This window comes from Neurospora crassa, linkage group II (genome assembly GCF_000182925.2).
Source record: "Neurospora crassa OR74A linkage group II, whole genome shotgun sequence".
Lineage (NCBI taxonomy): Eukaryota > Fungi > Ascomycota > Sordariomycetes > Sordariales > Sordariaceae > Neurospora > Neurospora crassa.
The window spans coordinates 3,159,653-3,174,836 of record NC_026502.1 but is presented as its reverse complement, the minus strand read 5'-3'; the positions used below and the strand labels follow the sequence as shown (position 1 = coordinate 3,174,836).

The 15,184-nt window shown below is 52.0% G+C and overlaps 3 protein-coding genes across 4 annotated transcripts; all 3 read right to left on the bottom strand.

The window, feature by feature from the left end:
• Positions 1-589: 589 nt before the first annotated feature.
• NCU01531 (hypothetical protein) lies at positions 590-3,691 on the bottom strand (the record flags this gene model as incomplete). The annotated part of the gene is made up of 3 exons (XM_951887.1): positions 590-1,801; positions 1,856-3,286; positions 3,407-3,691. 3 exons carry the CDS (start codon positions 3,689-3,691, stop codon positions 590-592), a joined length of 2,928 nt encoding a protein of 975 aa, XP_956980.1.
• Positions 3,692-4,226: 535 nt separating this feature from the next.
• On the bottom strand, positions 4,227-6,507 carry NCU01532 (hypothetical protein). Its single transcript, XM_951888.2, has 2 exons — positions 6,205-6,507; positions 4,227-5,603 (listed from the first exon to the last, which is right to left on the bottom strand). Exon 2 carries the CDS (start codon positions 5,583-5,585, stop codon positions 4,749-4,751), a length of 837 nt encoding a protein of 278 aa, XP_956981.1. The 5' UTR covers positions 5,586-5,603; positions 6,205-6,507; the 3' UTR covers positions 4,227-4,748.
• Positions 6,508-11,891: 5,384 nt separating this feature from the next.
• NCU01534 lies at positions 11,892-15,069 on the bottom strand. Of its 2 annotated transcripts, XM_011395156.1 has the most exons (3): positions 14,531-15,069; positions 12,414-13,386; positions 11,892-12,343 (listed from the first exon to the last, which is right to left on the bottom strand). In XM_011395156.1, the coding sequence occupies exons 2-3, from the start codon at positions 13,365-13,367 to the stop codon at positions 12,098-12,100; spliced, it is 1,200 nt and encodes a 399-aa protein (XP_011393458.1). In that variant the 5' UTR covers positions 13,368-13,386; positions 14,531-15,069; the 3' UTR covers positions 11,892-12,097. The 2 variants fall into 2 exon arrangements, with proteins under 2 accessions (XP_011393458.1, XP_011393457.1); XM_011395155.1 differs by having other exon boundaries at positions 11,893-12,343; positions 12,414-14,911.
• Positions 15,070-15,184: the final 115 nt, after the last annotated feature.

Sequence of the window (15,184 nt, the reverse complement as noted above, 5' to 3'; positions counted from 1 at the left end):
TTGTCGATGAAAGAAGAAAGGAAAAACAAAAGGAAAAAGCGCTTAAAAATGCATGATGGGTATCTCGGGGTATCTCGGGGTATCTCGGGGTATCTGGGTATCATCTTCCCTCCTTCCAAGTGCCAGGTGCCACATCCAGAATATGTAAAACCCTGTCCGAAACCAAAGGGACTGTGGGTTGCCATGAAACTGTACTTTGTGCTGTTATTGTACTAAACAGCACTGCCAATCATGATGAACTGACTGCCACTTTGTAAGATTGGTGAAAACAGGTCAGGAAACGAGAAAAAAGGAAATCGTATCCGTTTGTCGATCTGTTTTGCCGACTTTGTTTGTTTGCTTGTTGATCTGTTGTCAACTGGCTGTGTGTGCCGATGTCTTGAATGGCCGATACATAAGACCAAAATCTTTCACGCGTTCCACCAGACTGTTTGTCGATGGATGGATGTTGCTGGATGTTGGACGTTGAAGCCTTTCAGACACCAATCATTTCTGCACCGCCTAAATAGAAGAAACACTTTCCGTCCACCTGCTGTTCTGTGTTGTATCACAGAAATCGTTCACTCCTTTCGCAAGAAGCCATCGCCATCTACTCGTCCTCCTCCATCTCGGCCAACTGAACCGGGTTCTCACCCTTCTTCCACTGCTCGAACCAAGCCTTAGTGGTGAGAGTACCGAAGAAGGGACGCAGCGCGAGCAGATTCTCCTCAGCTGTCTTCCAACTCTCCCAACGGAAACCGCCGGGAATCTCGTCGTGATGACCGCAGGCGAACAGGCCGCTGCTATGGACCAGGCTGATGAAGTACTCCAGATGGCTCACGTCGCGCTCGGTGCCGCTGCCTGTCGGCGACAGATTGAATCGGGCGATGATCTCACGATTGTCAGGAATGAAACGAGGGCTGGATTCGGGAATGGGATTGATGACAATGTCGCTGCTTGCACTGAGGATGGCGTAACTGCTGACGTTGCCGGTATTGGTGCCATTGCTGTTGCTGGCCACAGGCGATGAGGTTGACGAGGGAGCTAGAGCGGAGACAGGAGACGAGGAGGTCTGCGCTGGGTCTTGGACAGGCAATGGGTTGTGAGAGGACGATGGGCTGCGCTCGATCGGAAGACTAGTGAAACCAAAGGCGATGGCGGCTTCGCTGAGGGGAACAGGGCGGCGGGGAGCCGGGGCGTAAGGGTCGTCGTCATCGTTGTTTTGCTCGTTGACTTCGTCGTCATCAAGCAGGGTGAGGAGTCGTCCTTCGATGTCGTAAGCAGGCTCAAACTCCTCTTGAACGGGAGCCGGCTCCTCAATGACTGCCTGCTGTTGGAGGGGATCTGGTTGCTGAACAGGGGCAAGCTGCTGTTGATCGAAAGGCTGCTGCTGCGAGAACTCTTGTTGCTCTACGACAGGCTGCTGCTGAACATGAGCAGGTTGCTGCTGAGCAAAGTTCTGTTGCTGAGCGAGAGGCTGTTGTTGCGCAGTGGGAGACTGCTGCTGAACCGGAATCTCCCTGGGCGTCGAGACAAATTCGAGGAAGGCAGGCATGATATTGGCGGGAATCAAGTAGAAGGCGCGGTCCTCAAAGACGTACATGGTGCGAGGAGAGTTGAGACCGGTACCCGCGCCTTTTCCGAGACCGAACTTGGCCGAGGAGGCCGACTTGGACAATCTGCCCTTAACCTTGGCCTTCTTCGACACTTTTCTCTTCTTGGCCGGGGTGTCGCTGACATTTGGGGTGCGAGTTGAGTTGCCGCGCTTACGCTTTTTGGGAGGGCTGCTGGGCTCAGGGGTTGTCACGTTGTTCAGTTGGGCCTGCTGTTTTGTGTCAGTCAACCTATCGAAACTCTTGGGAATCGCGATGCTTACATGGTTGGCTTGCTTCATGGCGTTGAGTTTAGCATTTTCCTGGTTGAGGAAGATGACAAGAGGGTCGTTCTCAATGCCGTTGCTGGGAGGGGCAGGCGTAACAAAAGGGTCATTGTCGAAAAGATTGTTGGCAGGAGGAGGCGCACTTCCTTCTACGGGAGCACCCTGGAAGATTGCATTGCTGGCAAGAGTAGGGTCAAAGAGAGGGTCGTTTTCAGTGACATTGTTGGCAGCAGGAGGCGCATATCCTTCTACAGGAGCATCTTGGGAGATCGCATTGCTGGCAGGAGTAGGCGCATTTTCGCTCGCGGGAACACGCTGGGGGATCGAATCGCTGAAGTTGCGAAGGGGGGCATCGAGATTATACTCATAGTCCTGAGGGAGGAGCTCAGCTCCCCAGAGATATTCGCCGATGGCAGCTTCGTCTTGGTAACCGTTGTCGACAGCCTGAGAATCGGCAATCTGCTCGTCGTTGGTGGGAGTTTTATTTTTCCTGGCTTTCTTCGTAGGACGTTTTGCGGCAGGTTTCTTTGGCAAAGATGCCCTCTTCTTAGCCGACTTCTTGGGCGTGGAAGCCTGAGGTTGCTGAGCGGGGAATGGGGTTGTGGGAATATGAGGTGAGCCTTGGTACTGGGCATGCCCTGGGTTCTGGAAAGGTTGATGTTCGTGAACATTATGCAGGTTCTCTGGTGCGACGCTGAGAACCTGCTGCTGGGGATTCTCAAGCGGTGAGGCATATGATGCGAAGGGATCGATCTGGCCATAGGTGGCACCTTGCAATACTTGACCAAAGGCAACGTTGTGGCCCGTGAGATCAAAGTCGTCGCCCGTCAGATCAACGAAGTTTTGATGATTCTCGCTCACAGAAGCGAAAGATGCTGATAAGTCAACGAGATTGTTGTTGGCGACTTCGGCTCCCCAGCCAGCTGAGAAGTCTTGGGGAAGAGAGGTGTTAAAAGAGCTTGGGGAATTGTCAGCGTTGCCAGCGGGAGAGGTGTTGGAAGTGTTGAGCGAATCCGTGACGGGAGTCGTGTTGGAAGAGTTGTGTAAAGCCTGGCCGGGAGAGTTGTTGAAAGATATTTGCGGAGTCGCAGCGGGAGTGATGGTGAAAGAGTTGTGCGAGTTCTGGACAGGAGTGTTGTTGTTGAAGAGATCATACGAATCGTCGGCACGCGGAGTCATCAAAGACACTGACGAATTGGCGCGGCTCTGATGGGCAACTTGCGACGTCTGATCATGGGAGAGGTTCTCGGATGGCCAGTTGACGGCATTCTGAAAAATGACGTTCTGCTGCTGCTGCTGACCCTGGAAATCACCAAGGTTGTCGAAATTGAAATCGTCATTGGCAGACACCATCAAAGCCTGATCAAGGTCAAAGTCCTCAAGATTCAAATCACCCAGCGGGCTGTTTGAAGTTCCCATGGCATTCTCCTAGATACCATGGGGACTCAATTGTGGCTGGATATTGAACTCAAAAGAGTTGTTGATGATGTCAGGGTGAGTGGCTCCCTGCTGCCAGTTCATCTGCGCCTGTTGGGGATGATACATAACCTTCTGGGGTTCTTGAAAGTTGTGGCCATGCTGCTGAGGGTTCTGAAAGACTTGGGCAGGCTGTTGAGGAGACTGTGACTGTCCAAAGTACTGCTGAGGGAGATCGCTCTCCTGGAAGGTTTGTGCAAAAACCCGACGCTGTCCGCGATGCGGGGCCTGCTGGACTGGTGAAGGCATCTGCATCGGGTAGTTTCCAGGCTGCATGAATAGATTCTGAGGCTGAGGCCCTCCAAATTGCTGCTGAGGTAATTGGCCTCGCTGAAGTTGCTGCGGATGCTGCTGCATTGCCAGATTGTTGTACGATGTCGCAAAAGGTGGCGAGTTGAAGCAGAAAATGCGACGAGAAATTGGGGAGGAGAATGGAGAGACAGTTACTGTAGAAAGGCAGTGAAGAGACGGAGTTGATGGAATCAATCGGAATTTGAAATGGCGATTGAATGGGTGTTGGAAAAGTTGAGATGGTTGGTGGTGGTCGAGTTTGGGTCCAAGTGGTTGGTGATGGATGAAGCGAGGAGGAAGTTTGGGAGAAGAGAGGAGGGGTCGGGGCCGGGTTGAAATAGAAAAAAATTTCTGTGTGCCCTGTGCAGAAATTTTGCGTGGAGCCTGCGGCCAAGTCGAAGTTGGAAATGGTGTTGAAGCCAAAGTGAGTTGAAGGTGAGGTGGTGGTGAGAAGTGATGGGGTGGTGATGTTGAAGCCGACGGCTGACCCGAAGAGTGTCGTGATATCAAACTCGCACACATTGGCGGCACAGTTAGAATAGAATGCAGTGGCTCCACATGCTTTGACTTGAGCTAATCATCATCCAACGTTTAGGGATAGACTCTTCACTTTATAAGATGAAGAAGAATATGTTATTGGAAGAGTCGCTATTTCGCTAATTGTGATATCGAAAGATGAAAGAAAGTCTACTCGATCAACCATCGTTGACCCTCGATGCCCTTTTGATGGCTGCCTACCTATCAGTGACGGGAGAGGAGATATAACCACGGCATCGTGCTTCTTCCATCCGGAATCAAAGAAGAAAAAAACCACCCAGAAACCCCAAAGCCCAGATCAGTCCTCCTCCGGGAGACTACCTCGAGACGCAAGGTTGGCCGGCCGTGCCTTGGCACTTAGAAGCATTCACTGTGTTTCCCGGCGAGGAATTCTCGTTCCTCCTCTTACGTTACCGTTGAGAAACAGACCCCTTTTCGTTCCCGCTTTTCCACCCCCCAACACACAAGCGTTCAGTTCGCACTGCCAGCACGACCCACAACCAAGACCCCAGAGACAGACAGCATATCGAGGAAAAGATTATGTTTAGTTTCTTCCTCGTCTCCATCACCTTGCCCGCAGTTCGCTCTAGGAAGAGACCATTTCGACATATCGATCGCCGAAGAGGTCGTCCACGTCCTCAACGTCGTCGTCCTGATTCTGATCACGTTCCGTGCTGTTAGGCATCGGCTCGCTCTGGGAAGAGGCCATCTCGACATATCGGTCGCCGAACAGGTCGTCCTCGTCCTCGACGTCGTCGTTCTGGTCTCGGTCCTGACTGCGTTCCGCGCTGTCAAGCATCGGTTCGCTCTGGCCCACTAACTGGGCGTTGGGTACCGATGCTTTGACGAGGGAAGGTTGAAGAATGGGCGGAGGCGAGGTCCTCCTGGAGCGGGCCGCCGCCTCGAAACGCTGTCCAAAGTAGTCGGTCGAGGAGCCCGTGGAGCCGTTAACGGGGTCATGTTGACCGACTGGCAAAGGCTCTTGCGGTAGCGTCGGCTGCTGTGCCGCTTCTACCTGCGCTTGCTGTTGTCCAGGTTTGGGCTTGTTCTTACTACCCTTCGGCCTCCCCGGACTCCGCTTCTTTGGAGGGCCGCCCTCCGGATCGCTGGAGGAAGTCGTTGTTGCTTGTCCTCCACCGTTCTCCGGATCAGCGGTAGGTCTCTTTCTCTTCCGGCTGGTCTCCTTTTTGGGGGCTTGGGGAGGTTTAGCTGTCTTGCGCGCTTTGCGGGGCTTGGGTGCCTTCTTCTTTGCGTAGTTCTCATCCCTCCATGCCAACCACGCAAGACGGTCTGCCTCCCTTTGGGCCTTCTGCTCCGGCGTCGTGGTTTCCTCTTCCCTCGCCACGTTCCGTACGGACTCTTGTTGAAGAGCGAGCCACTGAGCGTAGGCCTCATCTTGCGAGTCTTTTGAAGACGAAGACATGATGAGAACTGGCAAGATCTAAAGGAAAGATACTAAGCGTTAACCAGAGCTGGCCACAGAAAGCGAGTGGTCGGTACTAGCAGAGATAATGAGAAGGGCAAAGGAGAACTGACGACTCGAAGAAGGAGAAAAAGGCAAACACCAACTGCAAAGGCAAGCTCAAGGGGCAAGGGTAACAGCGGCCACGATGTCAATGAAGCAAAGGCCGGCCAGGACTTCGAGTCGACCAACGACACGTATGTCGTTGCCGCCGTTGTCGTTGTCGTCGATTCAGGGGGTGGTGTATCATTCGCGTGAAGACAACAACCGACATGTGGGCTGCCATGCGGTTGAAAATAGGGGATGGGTAATTGCAAGAGAACTGATCGACGAGACAGAGCGAAGGGAGAAAAGACGCATGATACATGACGGAAGAAACGATGATACTTGATGGCATGAAACTGGCATTTACTTGAGCTGTGCAAACCTGAAGAGATCTCCAAGTTCACAGATGCAACAATACAGGACAATAACAGACAAAAGCAAGAAGAATAAGCATAGGACCTTGATGGCCCGCAAAACACAGGTTCCAATGATTGAAGATATCACGGTGAATGGTTAACTTCAAATTCATGCTTACCTACTATGTGGGGATATCGAATAGGAGATATCAACGACCGACAGCCGACGACGGATGATCGAGGACCAAAGCAAAAGCTTGAGGGTCCAAAAGGAATAGTCCTGTGATGGAGGTGAAGGATCGTGATTGTTGTTGTTCTGTCGTGGATAGCAACGATGCTGCGAGGCCGACGACAGCGAGGTTGGTGATGAGTAACGAATCAAGGGATTTGGTGATGATAGATCAAAGCTATACAAGCACAGAAGATGGTAGAGATGGCTTATACTATTTGAAAGATACTCAGTAACAAATGGTGTCTTTTGGAACCCAAGGTCTGAAGCTGGATAGAGAAGAAGAAAAGAAAGGAAAAAGAAGGGGAGTAACATGGAGGAAGAGCGAGAATAAATAGCCCTTCCAACAAGCACATGTTTCTGGCTGACAAAATCAGGAAAGCACTATCAAATCTTCATATACGAGTTAATAATATATGTCAGGTATCTCTCTGCACAAGAAACAAGATGTAGATGGAAGCAAATGCAGGAGATGACGAGGCATTCGTGATAATGCAAAGAGGACGGAGTTGCGGTTGACTCATTTACCAGTCCCTGTCAGCAGGAAGGACGAGATATCATGCTTCTCTTGCCGGAAAAACATGCACGAAGTTCGAGAGAAGGAAGCCTACGGGTGGAAGATGGCTACCATGGTATTTTGGTTTAGGAAAGAGATACTGCCTTGTCATATGATGGTTGAGAATGGGTTCATTGTTGAAGCGAAGAGCAAATACTGGGGAAAGTACCCCGTTTCTCTTGGTTTCCATGTAGGGGATGACGCGGGCGGGGATGTTGATGAGGTGCGTCGACAATGAGCAGGTATATTTTCCACACGGGCAGCAAAATCAGCACGCTGCCCGTGTGGAAAATATGACTTTATCTAAAAGCTTTCTAGACGGCTGGCAACAATGAGGCAGTTGTAAATGCACGAAAGGGGCTGCCACAACGTATGGGGGCCTGGCCTGGAGCGACAACGAGGTCCGTTGTTAAGGAAAGGAGGCGAGGATAGGTAAGGGCGAGCACTGGATGGGCAATAGGTACCTCTGAACTATCTCCATAGGTCAGGTGTTGACAACTGAGAGAAAGGTTACTAGGAGATAGCATCGGTCTGAGCACTGTAAGAGCCCCTATTCATCTTAAAACGATAGGGCTACCCGCTACTCTACACCCTCAAGGGGTCCGGAGATGGGTAACCGCCGGATGGGTTGACAGAGAGCATGGGCAAGAAGATCCCGACATATGGAACCGTGTTCTCTACAAGCTTTTCTCGTCAAGCGCGCTTCTGGAATTATCATGTGCGAGCTTTCCGATGCTGAACATTTTGTTGACCAGCTGCTGGTAGTCTCATGGGAGGCTTCACTGACGGGTTCGGGGAGGGGGTCGCTCCATCGGACCTGGGAAGCCACGAGACCCACCCTCAGAACATAATACATACGGTAGTTTACCCTCTAAACAGCTTTTTGGGGGGTGAAGCAGAGAAATTTGGGTGGCCACGGTGGCCATTGGTTACGAGAGGTAACAGTACCTGAACGTACAGGACACACGGCATGACGAAGGAATCCGTGGAAGGTCCATAGGATGCGTGAGACCATCAGTGTCGTCGGCATCGACATGGCTATCATGGATGATAATGCAGCAAATCCACAGGGAAACCGCACCCACAATGTTCAGATCATCAGAAATCAACGTAGCGGCTTAGACTGACGACTGCCTAACTCTTCCTTTCGTTGACCTAGATGTTGTACCCTTGGTTTTGCATCAATTGCCAAAGTTCCTGCCATCTGTTGAGTACTTTTTTCTCCCTTTTTTTTTTCCTTTTTTTTTTCTTTTTTTTTCCTAAGCACATTGGAAACGACGAACCCGATCCCCAGTGTACGTCAAGAACGTGACAATATCCCGCGCCTCCAGCGGTGGCTTTCACCAATACCGACGTCAAGTCAAGTACAAGTGGCTCCCCGACCTCACTAGCAGCCGAATGGAAGCCACAACCCGCATCGCTCGACGATAACCTATTGCGCGACCAACGTCCGGACCGCGACGACGAAGTTCCGGAACACCATAACGTACATAAAAATCGACATCAGCGCTCCAAATAGCTGTCAACGCCATCACACGCCAAGACTTGATCAGCGACAATGTTCTGTGGCGTTAGGCCGGTCCAATATGGTCGGCGAGCGGCCACCATCAACAAACTCCTGAGCACTGCTTTTGCAGCATTGCCGAGCAGACAAGACTAAATTGGTGTACTGAACAGGATGAATGATAGGCTGCCAACGGAACGGAACTCAATACCGCATCTTCCCGCCTTTCTCGCCGATAATGGTGGTGATACTCGCGAGTGTCACATCTTTTCAGTCACGACTTGACGTTGATTTCGACACCAGGAGCAAGGATCTGACATGAAGTCGTCCAGCGGGAAACATAGACAGGTACCCGTTCCCGCAGTAGTGTGCGCACATGATGACAGCTGGGCATGGTCTCTGGTCGCAAGACCATTTTGTTTTATTCAACCTAAAAAATATGGGATGCACTGGTCTAAACTACAAGACGCTACTTCGGATAATAGTAGTTCTATGAGGCCATCAAGAGCAAAACAAATTGAGCGAACCCCAGCAGTCGATTCCGTGGTCGAAGCAAACATATCTTTCAGACAGAGACCGCAGCGCCATGGGACGGCAGGACACAGGGTGTCCACATCCATCTCGACTTCCTCCACTTCCCCTGCGCAGCCCAAACATATGTGTCCCAACGAGGAGCCCGGAAAAGCTTACTTTCCTGAGAACGGGTGAATACAAGACTGCGGGAGAGGTCTCTGGGCGGTCTCCCATACGACGCACAAGATCCGTTCCCCAAACCCGCCTCGGTCACGGCTGTTCATGTTGTAGAAGTTGCCCTTGGCTGTTAGGGAGCAATGGATGTCGAGCGTCCGCGGAAACGCGCCGAGGCACGGTTTCCCTGTAGGTGGATGCTAGTTGAAGTCATGCCGAAGTGGTCCTGAAGCTAACGTTTGTATGTCTATCATGGTGCTCGAGGCAGGTAAAAGGCAGCCGTGGTCGCAGCGATGATTCGAAGACAGAGAGAGCCTTTTCCAGGTCATTGAGCCTTCTTTTCGTTGCTGGCAAAGAGTCAAAGTGGGTGTTTCGTCGATAATCTTTGCAGAGCAGCGCATGCGACACTGTCGAAGGTGGGATGTGCTTCTGTTCCCACGAGTTGGTCTAGGGTTAGGGACATTGTAGATGTCCAGAGCCAAGGGGCTGGCAGCGTGGAGATGTCGAGCAACAGATCACCAGCTGGCAGAGGCTGGCTGAACTACATGCTGAAAATTCTTGTAGCTGGCTTTGTAGGGTCGTAGCTCATCGTGAGAGTTCGGAAAGCAGTCAAGGACGGACGAGATCCTTGCCGGGTTGTTTGAAGCCATTCTAGTCATGGCTTGAATGTATTGAAGTCGGGATATCATCGATCGTCTTCGCTGGCTGGTGTTATGCGCTCTCGACCGTCGAGCGGGACGCTGCGTCCTATCCGCCGAGATCGTTAAAGCATGAAGGAAATTCGTAAAGCACTAGAGAGGCTGTCAAGAAGAGAGAATCAAATCGAGTCTTTGAGCATCAGTTATCATGTCTATTGAAAGAGATTTCGATATGGTGGCGGTGATCAGGTTTCCGAGCGTAACTCGTTGTCCCTTAGCCTCCAAGTATCTTGAAAGATTTTTGATAATGGGCGTCTCAAACTTCTTAGGCCGTTGTCGTCGGTCCGACCGCGACCAGGCTCGGTGTGGTCCAAAGTCAGCTGCTGGCAGGATAAGGGTGCCCCTGAACTGTTAGGAAAGCATGCTAAGACTGGTGAGTATGCTAACAACCGCTCTGTGTGTCTAATATGGTAATACGTACGGGTACGAAAGCTTTCGGTGGAAACTTCGCCGTGACAAGGTCTACAATGGCTTCAGCTAGGTACCTAGACGTCGGCCTCGGCATTCGAGCTCGACGAAAGACTGTGTCAAGTGCTGTTTCTCGAGATATCTGAAAGTGTCGAGGATGACGAGCACCTCTGTTAGTGTAACGTCAGGGGGCTAACTGACCTTCCGACAGAGACCGTAGCGGTTCGTATATTTATGCCACGAGTCCAGTGAAGAGTGCCGGCGTCAAGCACTGGGACTTGCCCGACAGTGTCGCGGAAGCCCTGAAGCTATGAATGATGGCCTGCAGGATCCAAGAGAAGGGAAACTGTGGGTCGAGCACAGTCAGGTCGCTTGCCCTCTCCGGCGGATGGAGACCAGAGCGGGTCAGATACTTTTGGGGCGGAAGACAGCCTGAGAGGCTGAGAGAAGGGAAGGGTTGGCTCAAGCTCAGTCGAAAGGGGCTCGCGCCCTCCGCCGACCGCGGATCGGGGACCGGGGGGTCAGGTATCGTCGGGGGTGTCTTGAGAGCATTATGTAAATATCAGGAACTTGTGTGGTTCCTCGCTAGAAATGTTATCGCAATATCATCATTGAGGATGATGATGATGGCACCATTGGAGCTGCCCGGGTGCAGAAGGGCTGAAGCCCTCTCGAAGCCTTGTGGCCACGGTGGCTCACATGGTGGAGAAAGGTTTCATGGCCCGTGTGGACGGGCATGATTCCGGAGAAAGAGAGGTTAGTCATATTGCAGTTATTTGATGTGCTGTTGGCAAAAGGCAGAGGTGAGGCGATGCGAGGTGAGGCATGGCGATATGGTATTGTACTGCAGTGTTGTCGACTTATGCCAGCAGGGTGTACACAATATTAAGCAAAATAGCGCGATGGAGGGTTAGGACAAAGGGCTAGCCAAATAGCCAGCTCAACTCAGGAAGGGATGGAGAGAAAGTTATTGATGCTGTATTGGATGTTCGCAAGTATCAGATGAAGGTCAAGAAAGAGTCGGGGGATTTTAAATGGAAGAGTGAAAGTCGAGTGTTCTTGTTGCATATTGTTTGTGCCTGAGTGATCAAATTTCTTGTATGGACTAGGCAGTGTGCCGGACTCGGCAGGCAGCCAGTTCGATTGTCGTCGGTAGGTCGAGTCGTTGTTGAGACACAAGCCACACTCCAGCCACACTCCAGCCATGACCGCTGATTGCAGCCAAACAGTCAGCGGGTTCGATGAGGCGATTCCCAGCTTGAGACTGCCCAAAAAGGGCGCGATGGTCCGAGAAAAATACAGGTAGGGCGGGGCAGACATTAAGAAGTCTGGGCCCGTAGATAGTTTGACGGTATCCCAAGTGTTGGATCACCATCTTGACCTCATGCCTCGACTTGAAAGTGCTGTAGTCTCGGCTCCAAGAGGTCATTGCCTGTTGCTTGAGAAAGGTGTTGAAGTGAGCGGTACTTGAAACCAAAGGATTCGGTAATACGATCTTATTCTAGTGTGCGCAAATGAATGGGAAGAATGAGCAGTAATGTTGCTGAGCGGTCCGGTATTGAATGGTGAGGACAGCGACGGTTGTTTGGTGGTTTGGGTCAACGTTTTCGTGGTAACTCGGAGTGATAAAGCCTTCCGGGTTCTGCGAGGCTAGGGAATCAATACCAGTCAGACTTCAATGTCCAAGAGGGTAGCCTAGGGCCAGTAACGGGCGCTTCTGGTCTTGACGAGTAGATTACTCTTACAAGTCTGCGTAGACAAGTCAAGCCGGAAGCAGCGACCGATGAGAGAAATGCCATAGTTGATTCTGCAACCTAAAACTGCGGTCCTTGACCGAGAGGTATGTATCCTAATGTCTTTTTTCTTGCCGACTTCCAATGTGAGCATTCTCCCTGCCATTTTCCCGATGAATACAACCGAGCGCCTGATTACGCCTCTGATCATACGGATACAATCCCAAAACTATACTCTAACAACACCAGACATAATTTCAGATAACCTCCTCGACCATCTTCCTCTTCACTCCCCCAGTAAACACCTGACCGACAGGACCAGCCAGCATGTCTTCAGGCACGGCAATCCTACTTCCGGACTTGTTGTTGATCCAGCGGACAAAGGTGGGGTCGGCCTTGGGCGGCTCGGCATCGCCTGCCGGAGTCTCGTCGCCGTTTAGAAGGGCGGCTTTACGGTTGGTCTTGGGCGCCTGTTTCTTCAGAAGCTTGTTGATCGTTTCCATCTGTTTCGCGCGGTGAGTGGTAAGTAGCTGTGCAGTTCACATCTGAGGGGAAAAACAAGAAGTTGCGTACCTTCACCTCCTCATTACGCTTCTCGCTGAGGTTCCTCCTACGGCGGGCCATCTCGGCCCTTCTCATTGATAGCTCCTCAGCTGTAAAAACCTTCTTGGCTTGAACTTCGTCCGAGAGCTTCATGTACTCGTGAGACGCAACGCCAACCTTGGCTCGCTGACGAGCCGTCATCTTGGATATATCCGGCGTGCCGCCGCGACTGCCGCCCTCCTCATCGCTATCCAGCTCGACTTCCTCTGCTTCAGCGTCATCCTCGGCAACCTCAATTTCGTCGCCATCGGCATCCATGTCTTCGTCCTCTTCCTCCTCGGCTTCCTCCGCACCGTCCTCTGCCGCAGCCATGTCCTCCAGTTCTGGATCCTCGGGCTCGCTCTCGAGCTCGCTGAGTTCGTCGTCGTCATCGTCATCGTAGTAATTTGTCTTGGGAGCAGCCTTGATCGTCGTCGGGGAGCTAGAAGGTACCTTTGCTGTTACTTTCGCTTTGTTGGGCGATGCTGTTGCTTGAACCTTGGAAACCATGATGGTGGGTCGAGTAGGTGTGTCGTCCATGTCGACATCGCCATCTTCATCAACGTCCACATCTTCGTCTTCACCATCATCTTCCTCCTCCTCCTCCTCCTCTTCCTCCTCCTCCTCCTCGTCGTCGTCCAACACGGGCGCGTTGTTACTAACTTCAATCTCGTCCGCCTCTTCTACTTCCTCGTCGTCCTCCTCCTCTTCCTCCTCCATCTCCTCGTCCTCGTCCTCGCTGCTCTCAACAACGTAGCTCTTCTTGGCTCCTGGCCTGTTACGCCTACTAGCCGCAATGCCGGAGCTGGAGTTGCCGCTCGTGGCCTCTCGTAGCTTGTTGGAGGGTACCTTGACAGTCAACATGTTATGGCCGTTGGCGTCACTCCGGCTACTAGCTGGAGACGAGGGTGGGCGGCGCGCAGTGGTTGATCGGGATGATGACATGGTGCGCTCGGGGGTTACTCTGTCGGAATGGATCAGATCAGTAATCAAAGCGTTGGCGCGCTGGGCCGCTGAGCGGCGCGGACGTGAAGACATGACTGCTGGTGTAGAGGTATGGTCTATCTTGTGTAGTACAGTTCTGGAGAAGGATTGTGTTATAGAAAGGAGTATCGTCTGAAACCGAGAGACACGAGCAAATGAGATGGGTCGAGGCGAGATGAGGCGATGTGGCTAATGACTGGCTCTGCTGATCCTGGGCAATGTGGCAGCGAGGATTATCATGTGTTTGTCTGAACTGGTCCAGGTGAATTTCGACGGGCCGGGAATTTGGGTGGCAATGCCTTGTTGAACCCGGCGCTGTTTCTTTTGGGCACACGGAAGGGGGGCGCCTTGAACGACCAAGACCCTGATCATGAAAGGGCTATGTTCTTTGATGGTCGTGTGTCGCTATAATTTGCTGATTTGACAGAAGCCGAAGTTGCGAAGACTCTTTGGCTGGCGAAGGAGGTGGGATGTGAAAGCTGGCAGTTTGGTGTTTGTGTCTTTTAGGAAGTGCTGTTGGTTGTTGCTTGCGTGGGGTGAAGTGAGGTCCCGTCTGTTCATGCCCTGGGCCCCTCTCTTTGCTTTGTAGGTGGTGGTTACTGTGGTTGGATGACGCCGCCGTTGTCGTTTGGGTCGATAAGCCTTGTCATGCAACATGACTGTGCAGCAAGCACGTCTAAGAGACGGATATTGACGTCGCCTCGCTTCTTCTTCTTTGCTTCCTCTTGGCTTCCAGCCTTTGCCGTTTTGCGAACAAGGCGCATCGGCGTTGCCTTGACATTCGGCCAGAACCAGACTGTCGGTTTCACAAGGATAACTCCAGCGTCTCGTCTCGTTGGATGGAAATAGGTCGGGAAACCTTGTTGGAACCACAGTCTTTATTGTGTCGTTTGCGACATCTCGATTGTTTCCTGGATCCTCCCTTTGCGGTAAAGCACCCTCCCCCATATTTCCCCAATTTTGACTGCCGTGCTGACCATGCCTTCCAGTCACCATGGTGTTGTTTTCATCCTCATTCTCGTCCTCGGCTCTTTCTCGACTCGGCTTCCAACCCCATGATCGATCCGAAAGAGACCAACATCAGAAGCGACATGTCGCGTGTATGAACGATTCACTGCACTTACGATGATGAGATTCAAAATAGGCAGTCGAGCTACAGCTATAATCAAGTCGGATGGACGGAAAAAAAGACCTGCGAACTGTTGGCCCGGCTGACTACCTTTCGAAATCAAGTCTTGACGGTGAGGGTGGCGATTCTCTGTTCGGAATGGTGACGTTTCGTGTACGGGACAGCAACGCCTTTGTTGGCGTAAGTATCCTATCTAAACTTCCAGCAACGCTACCTGCTGTGATGGCAGAGGCGGGTCTGGGCTCTATGGTTGGCGCTGAGTCAGTCGTAAAGCCGGATCGAGGGCGTCTCGCGAGGATGGCACGTCGGAAAGGATTGCAGAATCGCCGAGCTTCAGAAGACTCAATGGGAAGTAGATATCAGGGATCAAGGAGAGAGGCCGATATGCAGTATGGGGAGAGACTGGAAAGAATACCGTGATGTTTCAATATCGAATTATCCAGCTTCTGATTTCACGTCGACAAGTCGAAGTCGCGACCGTGATGTTGACTGTCTCCACCCACAGTCCCCGTCGGTCCCGCCTGGCCGCAGGAGGTCCAGTGGATGCCCGGTCAGTGGGCTCGGAGGCGGGCTATAGACAGACTACCCCCCTTCCCTATATCTAGACTACTTAACCGCTTAGGGCAAGGCTTCTCGGCTTTTCTCCGCC